Genomic DNA, 15149 nt, shown 5'->3' with positions numbered 1-15149 from the left:
CTCTCAGTAGCAGCCTGTCTCTTCTTCCTCTCAGCCTGCCCCAATCGACAACTCCCCCCCCCCGTGCCAACCCCCGCCCATGTCAATTGACCTTGGCCTCCCCTGCTCTTCTCCCTCCCAGCCCAGCTCGCCCTACCCCATATTGTGCCCCCCCCCAAAATTGCCCATGTCTCTTCTAGAAAGTAAGCACCTTTCTGCTACTGATTCCCTCCCCTACAAAAGAGAGACAGAGTGTATGTGTAGATCTTAAGAAGTGGGGAAGTGGGAAGAAGGGGCTACAGTGGAAGTGCACAACAAGGATCTTACAATGAGGACTGATTTCCAGCCAAAGCAGTCAGCATTGCTTGGGCTGGCTCTGCACATGGTTTCTGGGAAATGTCATACTTACCTACTCTATAGGCATAGCAGATATGTCTTGGGAGGCCTGTTTGTCAAACTTGTTTGCCTGGGTTTTCTTTTGTCAATTAACAGGCCCACCTGGCTTCTTTGGAGATTATGGGCTCTGCTTTTTCCTCCACTATTTGCTCAGCCTCAACTCAAACATGCAAAGCAGAAATTACTATTCACTCAGGATGCTAGTGGATTCAGAAAATGATACTGCCTCTGCCTTTCGTTGCATCATGGCTTAGCATCATTTTTCTGATCACCAGAGCAACTAGATGGGATTTATTAAGTTGCATGTCCTTGTGTCTGCTTTAAATGAAGAACCCAATCCAGTATCTCCCATGCCCCGCCTAATGTGGTCTAGTCAACCAGCAGAAAGTAGCACCAGATCTTCAAATAACCTGAGACAACCCGCAGTACCTGTAAAGGCATCCACTGTGACCTCAAGGCTCTGCTGGCGGCCTCTCTCAGCAATGACAGAGATAGTGTACTCAGTCCCGGGCTCCAAGTCTGACAATGTAAACTCAGACTGGTCCTTGGCAACGGTAACCTCAGATGCCATTCCTGAAGCAGGGATGAAGGTGACTCGGTAGTGATCAATGGGGCCCTTGGCTTTCGTCCAGGACACAGAAATGGATGTCTCCGTGGATGCTGTCACTATGAGATCATGAGGACTGTCGAGTTCTGTGGCAGTAGGGGGAGATTTTAAGAGGGAACATTGTAACAGTGGCAAACAACTCGAGTGTGTATGTTTGTGTTTAGAATTTTACATAGCCAAGCAATTCAAAGGAACAATGAATCCTTCTTGGATTATGAAGGAGGTTTTCTTGGATCAAGAAGAAAATTTCCCTTTGAAACAACTCTACTATAGGGTTGTTGTAGGTTTTTTCGGGCTTTATGGCCATGGTCTAGAGGCATTCTCTCCTGACGTTTCGCCTGCATCTATGGCAAGCATCCTCAGAGGTAGTGAGGTCTGTTGGAACTAGGAAAAAGGGTTTATATATCTGTGGAATGACCAGGGTGAGACAAAGGACTCTTGTCTGCTGGAGCTAGATCTGAATGTTTCAACTGACCACCTTGATTAGTATATAATGGCCTGACAGTGCCTGGAGCAAACTTTTGTTGAGAGGTGATTAGATGTCCTTGTTTGTTTCCTCTCTGTTGTTGTGCTGTTGTAATTTTAGAGTTTTTTTTTAATACTGGTAGCCAGATTTTGTTCATTTTCATGGTTTCCTCCTTTCTGTTGAAATTGTCCACATGCTTGTGTATTTCAGTGGCTTTTCTGTGTAGTCTGACATGGTGGTTGTGAGAGTGGTCCAGCATTTCTGTGTTCTCAAATAGAATGCTGTGTCCAGGTTGGTTCATCAGGCAAAATGTCAGGAGAGAATGCCTCTAGACCATGGCCATATAGCCCAAAAAACCCTACAACAACCCAGTGATTCTGGCCATGAAAGCCTTCGACAATACATTGAACTCTACTATATGTGAACTAGGGATGAGAAGTTGGATTGAAATGTTTCTTTGTTTCTGCTATTATAGAAGTGGGTTTATTGGCTCATACTTTTAGGAGTCTGGGTTCATGGTTACTGTTGCCTTCTCTCTCTACCATCACCCAGGTTGGACAAAAGAAGTTTGGATCCTGATGTGGAAAATCAACAGAACCTTCTCCCCACACAGTAGTAAACAATGCAAAAATAAAACAACTGGTAATGGTGTAATTTCCCATTAAAGGATGTGTTATGTTCTATATAATGGCAGGTGGAAAACACCAGCAATTGCTGAGCAGCTGCTAAAGCTGACTGAGATGGGAGACTCCATGTGTGAAAGGGCCTCTACTGATGAAAATTCAATTAGGTCAGAGGATCTCAATCTGTGGGCCGCCAGATATTTTGGCCTTCAATTCGCAGAAATCCTAACAGCTGGTAAACTGGCTGGGATTTCTGGGAGTTGTAGGCCAAAACACCTGGGGACCCACAGGTTGAGAACCACTGAATTAGGTTATAAGATATGTAAACCTCTATATATCACTATGCAAGAATGAAGCTTATGAGAATATGCAAGTGGACTCTTTTATCTCCTCCTTAGTCTCTCTCCTTCTTGAAAATAATACAATGTGATATTTGTACAGTGATTACTGCTGGAAATACCAAAGTTAGACTTAGAATTTTTAGAATCCACCTAGGGCCCTTTGATCAACTGGGGAGTCTCTGCTTGTTGTCCCCCCATTATCGCAATCGCGGTTGGTAGGGACAAGGGACAGGGTTTTTTCTGTGGTGGCCCCTCGACTGTGGAACGCCCTACCAAGCGAAATCAGATTTATTTAAAGTTATTATTTATTTAAAACTTTTATATCTCAATCTTCTCAACCTCCGTAAAGTTACTCAGACTGGCTTACAGCAAGGATTCAATGCTAATAGTACAATCTAAAAACATCATATAATAACGAGTTAAAATAAAATAGATCTGCTTCATCCCTCCTGACCTTTCAGAAACAAGTGAAATCCTGGCTATGGGATCAGGCCTTTGCAGATTGGGCTGACCTGCTGGCGCGACAGCTTTTGCGGAATTGATTGACTGCCCCTAGGACGACGATGACTTAAACCAGCACTGTTTATATTGTTCTATTGTTATTTAAATTGCATATTTATGTTTTTGGTTGTGGGCACTATGCGGTGCCGTTTTGTTAGCCGCCTTGAGTCCCTCTGCGGAGGTCGAGATAGGATGGGATACAAATGTCCGAAATAAATAATAAATAATAAACATTGATTCTTCTAACACATTGCTCAATCATTTATTTTCTGTGTTAGTTTTCAGTAACCACTCTGAGTATCTGAAAATACAAGTGGGCTCTTTTATCTCCTCCTTAGTCTCTCTTCTTCTTGAAAAGAATACAATGGCTCATGACCCACAGTTTCAACCCACCATAGAATCGAATGTACACAACATTACATTTGAATCTGTAGTGGGGAGCATGCCACCCACCCACTTGAAGGCTAAAGGCCATGTCCTTCATAAGCAGGGGTGGCTCAACCCATTACGCGAAGTAAGCATTTGCAGTATAGTTGATTTTGCCCAGGGGCGCTCTTGGGGGAAAATAGACCTTGACATATGCGAGTTGTAGTTACTGGGATGTATAGTTCACCTACAATCAAAGAGCATTCTGAACTCCACCAATGATGGAATTGAACCAAATATGGCACACAGAACTCCCACGACAAACAGAAAATATATATCAGTGATTGATTCGGAGGGGGGGGGGGTGCGCCAAAATACTGTTTGCTTACCGTTGAAAATTACCTAGAGCCGCCTCTGTTCATAAGGCAGAAGAGAGCAACTGGTGGAACTTGTTGTCACCCTACACTATTTTTAATAGGGTCTTATATGCCTTGCCATTCAGTCACAGTCTCTCTGCATTAAGCTTCACAAATATGAGTGAGGCTTGTAAGTCCCTATCAAAAATGGCATAGGGCAAACCTTGGCTGACAGGTGCACCACACTCTTTGGTTTCCTACAACCTCTGGGGAGGCCAATAGCCAGTTTCTTCTACCTTGTGCCTTGAAGGTAGAATCACATAATCATAGAAGCATAGAGATAGAAAGCAGAAGTATCAGGAGACAGGGGAGCCCAAAGAATGAGGCATACCTAGCAGTCGGGACTTGCTGTTGTCTTCTTGCTGCCCTATGTCATTTAAAATAAAGGGGCATGCATTTTTGGTATCTCCAAATGATCCTTGAACCAGTCCTATACAGATATTCTGGATTTAGTAATTCTTATGATAGTCAGATACTATAAGTGGTGACCGAAAACTAATGCAGAAAATAAATGATTGAGCAATGTGTTAGAATTCTGGAGCATTGATTCTCCTAAGTCTAACTTTGATATTTCCAGCTGTAATCACTGTACAAATATCACATAAAGGCAAATGCTGTTTACATTTTCATTTAAATGCTAGCTGTAAATACCTCTCCGTGTGCAAAATGCCAACATGCTAATGTGTCCATAAAATCTGACAGATTTTCTCTACTGAGAGACAACGATGTTGGTTTGGTCTTTATAACTATCTTTCAAACTTTATCTGCCTCCCCCTTCCTGTGTATTGGAGGCCTTACAAAAGCATCCTTACCTATCTGTACCTCTGCAATTTATTCCAAGGCAGAGGCAAAGAAGTCTAAGACGTTCTTCCCCACTGTGAACAACAACAGTAGAGGTTTTGGCACAGCTATTTGTTCCTCTTTGCCCTGGTTGCACACAGGGATGCACAAAATGATAACCCGTTGATTAAAACTGTTTTGCCTGATTTTCACTGTCTTGTTTTTATATAGTATGATTTCACTCTGTTTAAACATGTTTACTGTTTTATATTACATGCCAGGCTGAGGTGATATCACAAACAAACAAACAAGTAACCGACCACCTGTTTCTTTTCACACAAAACATAAGGAGAGTTAAAATACTGCCTGCCTGCAAGCCAATACAGTGTTCCTTCACTTATTGTGGGGGTTACGTTCCAGTACCACCGGCGATAAGTGAAAAACCATGAAATAGGGATGCCCCCTCCCCTTCCCTCCTCACCCTCTTTACCTTCAACTTCTTCATCCTCGTTGGGCCTCTTGCCGCCTCTTGATGGAGGTGTCGCGGGGCCCAAGCAGTGGCAAGAGGCCCCAGTGGCGACCATGAGGAGGAAGAGGGAGGTAAACAGGGCAAGGGGGGAGGAAGAGCCGCCTCCTCGTCCTGTTTACCTCCTTCCTCCTGGTCACCGCTGGGCTGTACAGTGTTCCCTCGCTATCTACGAGAGGTATTTTTTAAGTAAGGTCCGTTTTGTTGTAGACACTAGTAGTTTGCGCGCATACCGCAACGAGCGCGTGCGTTGTGTACCAGCATGCCTCGGGAACAACTGTGCTCAGTTTCCGCTCTGTAGCTAACCTGTACGGTTCTGTTCTGTGCTTTAAAAATGTTTAAGACTAGCAACTCACCCTCCGCATGTGAGGTTCGCTCAGTGATACGGTTTTTGTCAGCAAGGAACTTGCCTGCTGCAGAAATTCATCGACAGATTTGTGAAGTGTACGGTGATACTGTTATGAGTGAAAGCAAAGTGCGTAAGTGAGTACGACAATTCAAAGATGGCTGTGACAACGTCCATGATGAGGACCGCTCTGGTCGCCCTTCTTTGATTAAAGTGAACTCTTGGATATCGGAGCAGGCAGCAAGTTTTTACGAAGAGGGTATTTTAAAATTGGTTCAGAGGTATGATAAGTGTTTGAACAAACTTGGCAACTATGTCGAAAAATAAAGTGAAGTATGTACTTTCGGAAAATAAATTTACTTTTTTGAAATAAACTTTCATTGTGTACTTATGTTCAAACGGACCTTACTTAAAAAATACCCCTCGTATCTATCTATCTATCTATCTATCTATCTATCTATCTATCTATCTATCTATCTACTGTATATACGTGAAACAGCAAGTCCACGGTAAGTGAACTGCAAAGTAGCGAGGGAACACTGTATTGCCAACATTCAGAGTTCAAGATATGATGCCTGTTAAAATCAGCCTCTCTGGACCAGAGATTACAATCTCTGCCCAGAAAGCAACTTTAACAAAAACCCTAGTACGCCCTATTAAATTGAACACAAAGATGTGGCAATCTTTTCTTTCCAGCAGTTTCTGAAGGTTTCCAAGGAGCCTCCAAGTATGCTTAACAATCCTTGAGATCCTGGCAATTAGCCTTCAAATTTTCCTTCATAATGTTTTTTTTTTTATCAGTTGCAATTGATTCAGGCTTCAATTCAAATCCAAACTGATGAAAAATAGTTCCTGGAGGAAAAACAATGTTATCAGTGCACCATACAGTGCAAATGCGTAAGCTGCATCTGTTAGCATCCTACAAGCTAAGTGCCTTTAATTGAGCTAAGGGACTGGTCCAGTTCAACTGCAAATAGTATGATTAGGAAAGGCCGATGCCTACCATTTTGATTTGAGCCTGCTCTAAATCTTGACTGCTTGGCTAGAAGCACAAAAATATTGTATTGTTGAAGGCTTTAATGTCTGGAATCACTGGATTGTTGTAGGTTTTTTGGGCTATATGGCCATGTTCTAGAAGCATTCTCTCCTGACGTTTCACCTGCATCTATGGCAAGCATCCTCAGAATCTCTTGTGTGGTTTGTTGTAGGTTTTTCAGGCTATATGGCCATGTTCTAGAAGCATTCTCTCCTGATGTTTCACCTGCATCTATGGCAAGCACCCTCAGAACCTCTTGTGTGGTTAGTTGTAGGTTTTTCAGGCTATATGGCCATGTTCTAGAAGCATTATCTCCTGATGTTTCACCTGCATCTATGGCAAGGATCCTGAGAACCGCTTGTGTGGTTTGTTGTAAGGCTTTCAGACTATATGGCCATATTCTAGAAGCATTATCTCCTGATGTTTCACCTGCATCTATGGCAAGCATCCTCAGAATCTCTTGTGTGTTGTAGGTTTTTCAGGCTATATGGCCATGTTCTAGAAACATTCTCTCCTGACGTTTCACCTGCATGTGAAACATCAGGAGAGAATGCTTCTAAAACATGGCCATATAGCCTGAAAAACCTACAACAAACCACACAAGATATTATTTTTCCCATGATGACAAGGTCCTAGTTATGATCCTACATGGGAAGAACTAAGGCCAATATGTGATGTGTTTGGTTTTTTAACCACAGCCCATGGAGTCTAGTCTTTTTTATTATGTCACTACATGTCATGAAAAATATGACTCACACAAAAAGACAAAATGCTTGTTAAAATACAAGTTAATGGGAAAAGAAGAAGGTCTAATTCCAGATAGATTAATTCAATAAGAGAAGCCACAGCCCTGAGTCTGCAAGACATGAGCAGAATTGTTGATAAAGTTTCTCAGTCATGGGGTCATCATAACTTGAAGTCAACTAGATGGCAGTTATTGACAATAATGGATTCTGGTGTTTAAATTGTCACAAATAAGGGCCTTAGAAACATTTGTACCTCTGTATATTTCAGCTAGTTCACATTCAGCACTGAATAGAAGGTGAGGGGCTGCACTATCTTTTATTCATCACCCAAATCGGATTTTTTTGAGACTACTTGTATATCCTGTTGTAACTTGCTGTACACTGATCTACCATTTAAGGTACATTTCTTTAAATGAAGACTATTAAATAGGAAGAAAATCTGCTTCTCCTTGAAGGCATGCTTGGTCTTAATTGTATGAACTTGTGACTTGGATTCGTGTACTATCATTGCAGCATTTTTTTTCATCTTTGGCCTAAGCCCCTATTACATGGTTCATTTTATTCCACTTGGAATCTCTCAGTGACAGGCTATCATTTCTACTAACAGGGAGATCAGTTTGCCAAGTGCAAATCCATAGGGAGCTGAATATTCATGCACAAGAAAGGTGTGAGGTACCAGGAAACCTCAACGTTTGCAGAGGAATGTATTTTTTTAAAGGAAACACAACAAACAAACAAAAGGAACACAACAGAGGTTAAGTGTGAGGAAAGAATAATCGAATCAATCTAATGAGGACTGAGCATGTTCTGGTGGGCACAGAATCAAAATACTGACTGTTGCCTGGGAAAGGCAGAAATGGGGAAGTGGGGATTGGGGACAGTTCTACACAGACACTATAATGCAGTTCAAAGCTAGTTTGAGAGCAAGGTGTCCACAAAAAGTACCATATATTCTGGTATATAAGACTACTTGTTAACCCAAGAAAATCTTCTCATAAGTCAGGGGTCGTCTTATACACGGGAGTAGTCTTATACACAGGAGTAGTCTTATATACGGGAGTAGTCTTATACATGGGAGTAGTCTTATACACGGGAGTTGTCTTATAGAGCAGGTGCTGAAACTTCCAATCCAGATTGGAGAATCTGTGGTTGCTGCATATTGTGGGGGGGGGGGGGGGGGGGAGCTCAAAAATGGCAATGGCTGCGTCCCTGCCATATGCAGCGACTGTATGAAAGCATTAAGGGCAACGCTGTACAAGAACGGTAGAAGAAAATCCATTTGTCAGGATTCGTGGACTCAATGCAGTCCCGATGCTGAGGTGAAGGGGCACCTCACCGGGAAGGTGTAAGTGAAGGGCGGAGCAAACTGCAGGCTTCAGGGGCACCGGGGGTATGGAAAAAAGAGATAGAATGGCTCTGGGCCCAGAAAAACACACCTCTTTTATCTGTCTGGCCCACCCTTGTATCCTATTACCGTACCTCCTCCTCTGCCTCTCAGATCTCGCTCCTGAAGACTGCAGTGAAGCGGTGCAGGTGCGCATGTGCGAGATCTAAGAGGCAGAGGAGGAGGTACAGTAATAGGAAAATTACCATATTGAAATCAAATCTGATGCTTTTAAAAATTTTATTTGGTGTGCGTTGGAAGAGGGGTAGTCTTATATGGTGAATATATCCCAAACTCTATCTTTTAACTAGAAAAGTTGGGGGTCGTCTTATACGTCTTATCACTCCCCAGATTTGAACCTGCGACCTTTCAGTCAACAAGCTCAGCAGCTCAGTGCTTTAACCCAAGGTGCCACTGGGGAATCCAGAAGCAGCCAGAAACAGCATGCTAAAAATTGTCACCACATAGTCTGTAATAAGTCAGATAATGCGCTGCAGCTGATCGGAGTATATCTCAAGCAAGGCTCGCACCTGAGTCCAAAAAATGCTTGTCAGGACACCGCTAGCGCTGACACGCTTTAAAAAACACTGAAGCAGAACTGGCCAGAAGGTAAACCATTACTCCCCTACGAGAGGAAACCACAGCAATTGCATGGGAACTCTTGCTTTTTGTCTCCTTGTTTTCATTTCCTGTGCCCTGCCACAGTGTAGTGCTGATCCTTAATGGACATGGAGATGCACATCAGCACATCTCTGGGTAAGAAGAAACATTCCTAGGTTCAGTTCTGATCCGTAATTGACAGATACTGTGGCCCCTGTTTCAGTCTCCAACCATTTCCTGGGGTGATTGTGAAGGTTCTCTGTAGCAGAACGGATTCAATTTAATTCACTTCCTAACTTGATTACAATGTCTGTGTAGAACCACCCTATGTTGGAGATATCAGGCTGGTTGGCTGGAACTCCAGATGGAAGCAACCCATCATGCAACATGTTGTTAATTATGTTACTCTGAATGTATGTCACTCACCAGTCCTTGCATTCATAGTAGCGGGAACGCTTTGCTTTCCATCCATCACAGCTGAAATCCCAACTCCATATTCTGTTCCTGGTATCAGATCTGCATACGGACAAAATGCATATGGACAAAATTTATTATGACTTTCTAATAGTAATAATACACATTGTGTGCACCTATATTTTACAAACCAAATGTTTAAAGAGGTCATAGAATCATAGATCATAGAGTTGGAAGAGACCTCATGGGCCATCCAGTCCAACCCCCTGACAAGAAGCATGAAAATCGCATTGAACACCCCTGACGGATGGCCATCCAGCCTCTGTTTAAAAGTCTTCAAGGAAGGAGCCTTCACCATACTCCGGGGCAGAGAGTTCCACTGCTGAACAGCTCTCACAGTCAGGAAGTTCTTCTTAATGTTCAGGTGGAATCTCCTTTCTTGTAGTTTGAAGCCATTGTTCCACGTCTTAGCCTCCAGGACACCTAGTCTCCCTCCTCCCTATGACTTCCCCTCACGTATTTATGCATGGCCCTCACCATGTCTCAGCCTTCTCTTCTGCAGGCTAAACATGCCCAGCTCTTTAAGCCACTCCTCATAGGGCTTGTTCTCCAGACCCTGATCATTTTAGCCACCCTCCACTGGACACATTTCAGTTTGTCAACATCTCCCTTCAATTGCAGTGCCCATAACTGGACACAGTGTGATTCCATGTGTGGTCTAACCAAGGTTGAATAGAGAGGTAGCATGACTTCCCTGAATCTAGACACTATACTCCTATTTATGCAGGCAAAAATCCCATTGGCTTTTTTAGCCACCTCATGACATTGTTGGCTCATGTTTAACTTGTTGACCATGAGGATTCCAAGATCTTTTTCACACGTACTGCTTTAAAGCAAGGCATCCCCCATTCTGTATCTTTGCATTTCACACAACAAGGGAAATATTAAACATACAGCTTTGAATTGTGCATCTCAAAACAGTCTGATGGACCGAGCCAGAAGAAGCTGTCTTATATGCTGTTTGCTAACCAGTAGAATGTTACTAACTAATAGTATGCCACTTCACTGATAGAGTTAGAAATGCTCACCGGAAACAATGTTTATAGTGGAGCAGTAAGTTAAAAATTCTTAATATAAATATATGTAAATGCTTTGTATGAGAAATGCCATTCCTCAAGTGGTGAAATGTGATACGTAAGATGCCTTGGGCACTACAAATATTGTGACAGATGTTTCTAACCACAATAATGTGCAACAAGTATCACATGCCTTACCAGTTTGAGAAATGTTCCCCTTATGAGGGAACTATTTCTAGGCACAGCAAGCACAAAGTAGCTGCAAGCAAAAACCTCCTGTGGAAACTTACCGGCAGCACATGGGGTGCAGACCCAAAATTAATAAGAACATCAGCCTTGTCTTACTCAACTGCCGAGTATGCCTGCTCTGTTTGGCATAAGTCTGCCCATGCAAAACAGGTGAACATAGCATTGAATGAAACATGCAGAATAATCATAGGATGTCTTAAACCTACACCTATTGATAAACTCTACAAGCTAGCTGGCATTGCCCCCCCCCCCTCCAATGTACGACGGGAAGTTGCTGCTAAATGTAAGAGAAAGAAGGTTGAACACTGTGAAAGCCACACACTACATGGCTACCAGCTTCCTCCCAGTAGACTCAAATCAAGGAAAAGCTTTATGAGAACTACCACTCCTCTTGGCGTCCCCCCAGCAACAGCAAGGGTATCCCTCTGGGCAGCTAAACTAGGAAATGCCAACTGGATGGCCCCCCACGAGGGTCTTCCTCCAGGGGCAAACAACCTGGCCGCCGCCCGTTGGACTAGTTGAAATTTCCAGGCTGTTTTCAAAGGTAGCCCCACGTAGAGTGCATAACAGTAATCCAATCTGGAGGTGACTAATGCATGGATCCCCTCAAAAAAAAAGTCTGGATCCCCTCAAGTCCAGAATTACAGGCCTATTTCATCACTAACCACTGACTATAAAATATTTGCTACAATACTGGCAAATAGATTAAAGACTATACTAACTGGATGGATGCATGGAAAAAAGAAAATGAAAATATTGAGGTTTTTATAGCATTAGGGGGAAATTAGTAATAGGAATAACAAGAAAAGAAAGTGAAGTTAATGACAAGATATGAATGATATCCAAATGATCCTGGAAAGTTAATTTACAAGAAACAAGAAGATTTACATCAAAAAGGATAGATTTTTGATTATGAAGAAGACAGCAGAGGCGGGTTAGTTAGGGCTTCCTATTTTCCATTTTTCAACTTTTCTATCTCATTTGTTTCACCCACCTTTTTTATCTTTCTGTTTTAGATTAGAAAATAGATGATTCCCCCCCCCCCCTTTAAACATCATAGAAACCTTTTTCTATAAAGGGGTCCTCAAACTAAGGCCCGAGGGGCCGGATACGGCCCTCCAAGGTCATTTACTCGGCCCTTGCTCAGGGTCAACCTAAGTCTGAAATGACTTGAAAGAACACAACCACAACAATCCCATCTCATCAGTCAAAAGCAGGCCTACACTTCCCATTGAAATACTAATAAGTTCATATTTGTTAAAATTGTTCTTCATTTTAATTATTGTATTGTTTTTAGGTGTTTTTTGCACTACAAATTAGGTATGTGCAGTGTACATAGGAATTCATTCGTGGTTTTCTTTCAAATTAGAATCCGGCCCTCAAACAGTTTGACGAGTTTGTCCATAGATACCTCCAAGGTCATGTGGTCGGCATGACTGCATGGAGTACTGTTATGTTCCTGCTGAAGCAGTAGCTATTATTCTACTCACATTTACATGTTTTCTAACTTCTAGGTTGGCAGAAGCTGGGCCTAACAGCGGGAGCTCACCCTGCTCCCCAGATTTGAACCGCAGACCTTTCAGTGAGCAAGTTCAGCAGCTCAGCAGTTTAACTCACTGCGCCACCAGGGGTTCTTGTTTCCTTACCCAGTTTAACTCGTGCGGCAACTGCGACTGTACCTCGTGAAGGCGGATCTGGCCAGGGTGGTCCATGCCTTAGTCACCTCCAGATTGGACTACTGTAATGCGCTCTATGTGGGGCTGCCCTTGAAAACGGCCCGGAAATTCCAACTGGTCCAATGGGCGGTGGCCAGGTTGTTAACTGGTGCTCCTTACAGGGAGAGGTCAACCCTCCTGTTTAAGGAGCTCCATTGGCTGCCAGTCATTTTCCGGTCCCAATTCAAGGTGCAGGTGCTTACCTACAACTCCCTAGATGGTTTGGGACTCGCCTACCTGCGTGACCGCATCTCCGTATATGAACCCACACAATCTCTCCGATCATCTGGGGAGGCCCTGCTCATGATCCCACCTGCGTTGCAAGCGTGATTGGTGGGGACAAGGGACAGGGCCTTCTCCGTGGTGGCCCCCCGACTTTGGAACTCTCTCCCCAAGGACATCAGACAAGCCCCAACATTGGCAGTCTTTAGGAAGAGCTTGAAGATGTGGTTGTTCCAGTGTGCCTTCCCAGAATAGGAAACTCCAAGCATCATGTCCCAAATGCACTTTACTAGAGATTTAAGATTGTCTGCACACCACATCTATCTCCAAAAACCTATCCATTTCACCATGTCATGCCCAGCATTTTTGAAATTTTTAATCATTACATTTGGCCCGGCCTTAGTTTTAAATGTGTCATATTGTCTAATGTTTATTGCTATGGTTTTAATGTTTATTGCTTGCTTTATGAGTTTATTTATTGTTGTATTTGTTATGCTGTTGTTTTATTGATGTGTTGGGCCTCAGCCTCTTGTAAGCCGCACCGAGTCCTTCGGGGGATGTTAGCGGGGTATAAATAAAGGCTTATTATTATTATTATTATTATTGCAATAAAAATTATATGAAAAAAATGCTTTGGTTGATGGTCTAAGAATAGCTAGCTACCCTTTTTGAAGCCTGCCCTGAAATTACCATGCCTTGTCATTCAGAGATTTTAAGAAATAATAATTAAACTGTCAATTAGTGATTCTCGTGAGTCACTTTATACTGAGGAAGATGTGTTATTTTTTCAAACCCATATTTGCCCTTTCTTGGCTATTACGATTTCTTTCTGCAATTGCCTTCAATAAAGCTAAACTTTAGAGAGAGAGAGAGAATATCCAAGGTATCTTTATTCATTACCAAACTGATTTGACATCTAACATTTTCATTTGAGTTTCTTATTTATGAGGCATAAATGAAACGCTGAATAATTAATGCAAGAAACCAGCTTCTCCCTGCCTGCCACAGCGTTGGAAGCATTCAGCCGCCTGCAGGAAGCATGCCCTGGGGTTTGTGGCTCATCAGGGGAGGAAACAATTTACTTAATTTCCAGCCAATCTATCATCTATTATCATTATTGGATCAAAGCGGATATCAGTGGCTCTTTGACAAAACATTTATTTCTTCAATGAAAAGATGTTGGCAATTTCTTGGCACTATAAGAGATCCAGAAAAACAAAAAATATTTTCTCCAATATAGTTCAAATATATTTGGAGGAGGGGCAAAGCATGTAGTAAACTTCACTCTCAACTTTGGGAGTGGAGAAGAGAGAGGAAACTGGACATTTTGGGTGGATTTTTTTCCCCCTATGGAAAATTGGAGGTAGGAATGAGGGGACTTTTGGCAGGGCAGAAAAGAGACCATGAGCTCTACTTTGACCATTGTTACTCTACATCCATGTTTCTCGACCTTCCTAATTCCTCTTAATACAGTTCCCCATGTTGTGGTGACCCCCAACCATAACATTATTTTTGTTACTACTTCATAACTGTAATTGCGCTACTGTTTTGAATCGTAATATAAATATGTGATATGGGGGATGTATTTTCATTCACTAGACCAAATTTGGCACAAATACCCAACACACCCAAATCAGAATGCTGGTGGAGTTAGCGGGATTGATGTTGTCATTTGGGAACTGTGGTTACTGGGATTTATAGTTCATCTGCAATCAATGAGCATTCTGAACTCCACCAATGATAGAATTGAGCCAAACTTGGCACACAGAACTCCCATGACCAACAGAAAATACTAGAAGGATTTGGTGGGCACTGACGATGAGTTTTGGAATTGTAGTTCACCTACATTTAGAGCGGTGGTTCTCAACTTGTGGGTCCCCAGGTGTTTTGGCCTACAACTTCCAGAAATCCCAGCCAGTTTACCAGCTGTTAGGCTTTCTGGGAGTTGAAGGCCAAAACATCTGGGGACCCAAAGGTTGAGAACCACTGAGGAGAGTACTGAGGACTCAAACTATGATGGATCTGGCACAGATACTCAATATGACTAAATGTGAACACTGATGGAGTTTGGGGAAAATAGATCTTGACATTTGGGAGTTGTAGTTGCTGCGTTTTATAGTTTACCTATATGGCTACCAGCCTCCTCCCAGTAGACTCAAATCAAGGAAAAGCTTTATGAGAACTACCACTCCTCTTGGCGTCCCTCCAGCAACAGCAAGGGTATCCCTCTGGGCAGCTAGACCAGGAAACCCCAACTGGATGTCCCCTCCACGAAGGGAGGGTCTTCCTCCAGGGGCAAACCAAGAATGGGCAACCTGGAATTCCCTGAATAGACTCAGAAGTGGAGTGGCAGATCAAAA

General features: G+C 42.8%; 1 protein-coding gene across 5 annotated transcripts in view; it reads right to left on the bottom strand.

Moving 5' to 3' along the window:
• TNR (tenascin R) overlaps nt 1-15149 on the bottom strand; it is a 745794-nt gene that overhangs the window by 62138 nt on the left and 668507 nt on the right. For 4 of the 5 annotated variants that reach the window (XM_060774408.2, XM_067467655.1, XM_067467653.1 and 1 more), the window contains 2 exons: nt 9540-9629; nt 805-1068 (listed from right to left, as the gene is read on the bottom strand). In XM_060774408.2, the coding sequence (XP_060630391.2) occupies nt 805-1068; nt 9540-9629 (354 nt within the window). The remainder of the gene's footprint in view (nt 1-804; nt 1069-9539; nt 9630-15149) is intronic. The other variant, XM_067467656.1, reaches the window with a different exon arrangement.

This window comes from Anolis sagrei, chromosome 4, assembly GCF_037176765.1.
Source record: "Anolis sagrei isolate rAnoSag1 chromosome 4, rAnoSag1.mat, whole genome shotgun sequence".
Taxonomy (NCBI): domain Eukaryota; kingdom Metazoa; phylum Chordata; class Lepidosauria; order Squamata; family Dactyloidae; genus Anolis; species Anolis sagrei.
This window is presented reverse-complemented; position numbering and strand designations above follow the sequence as displayed.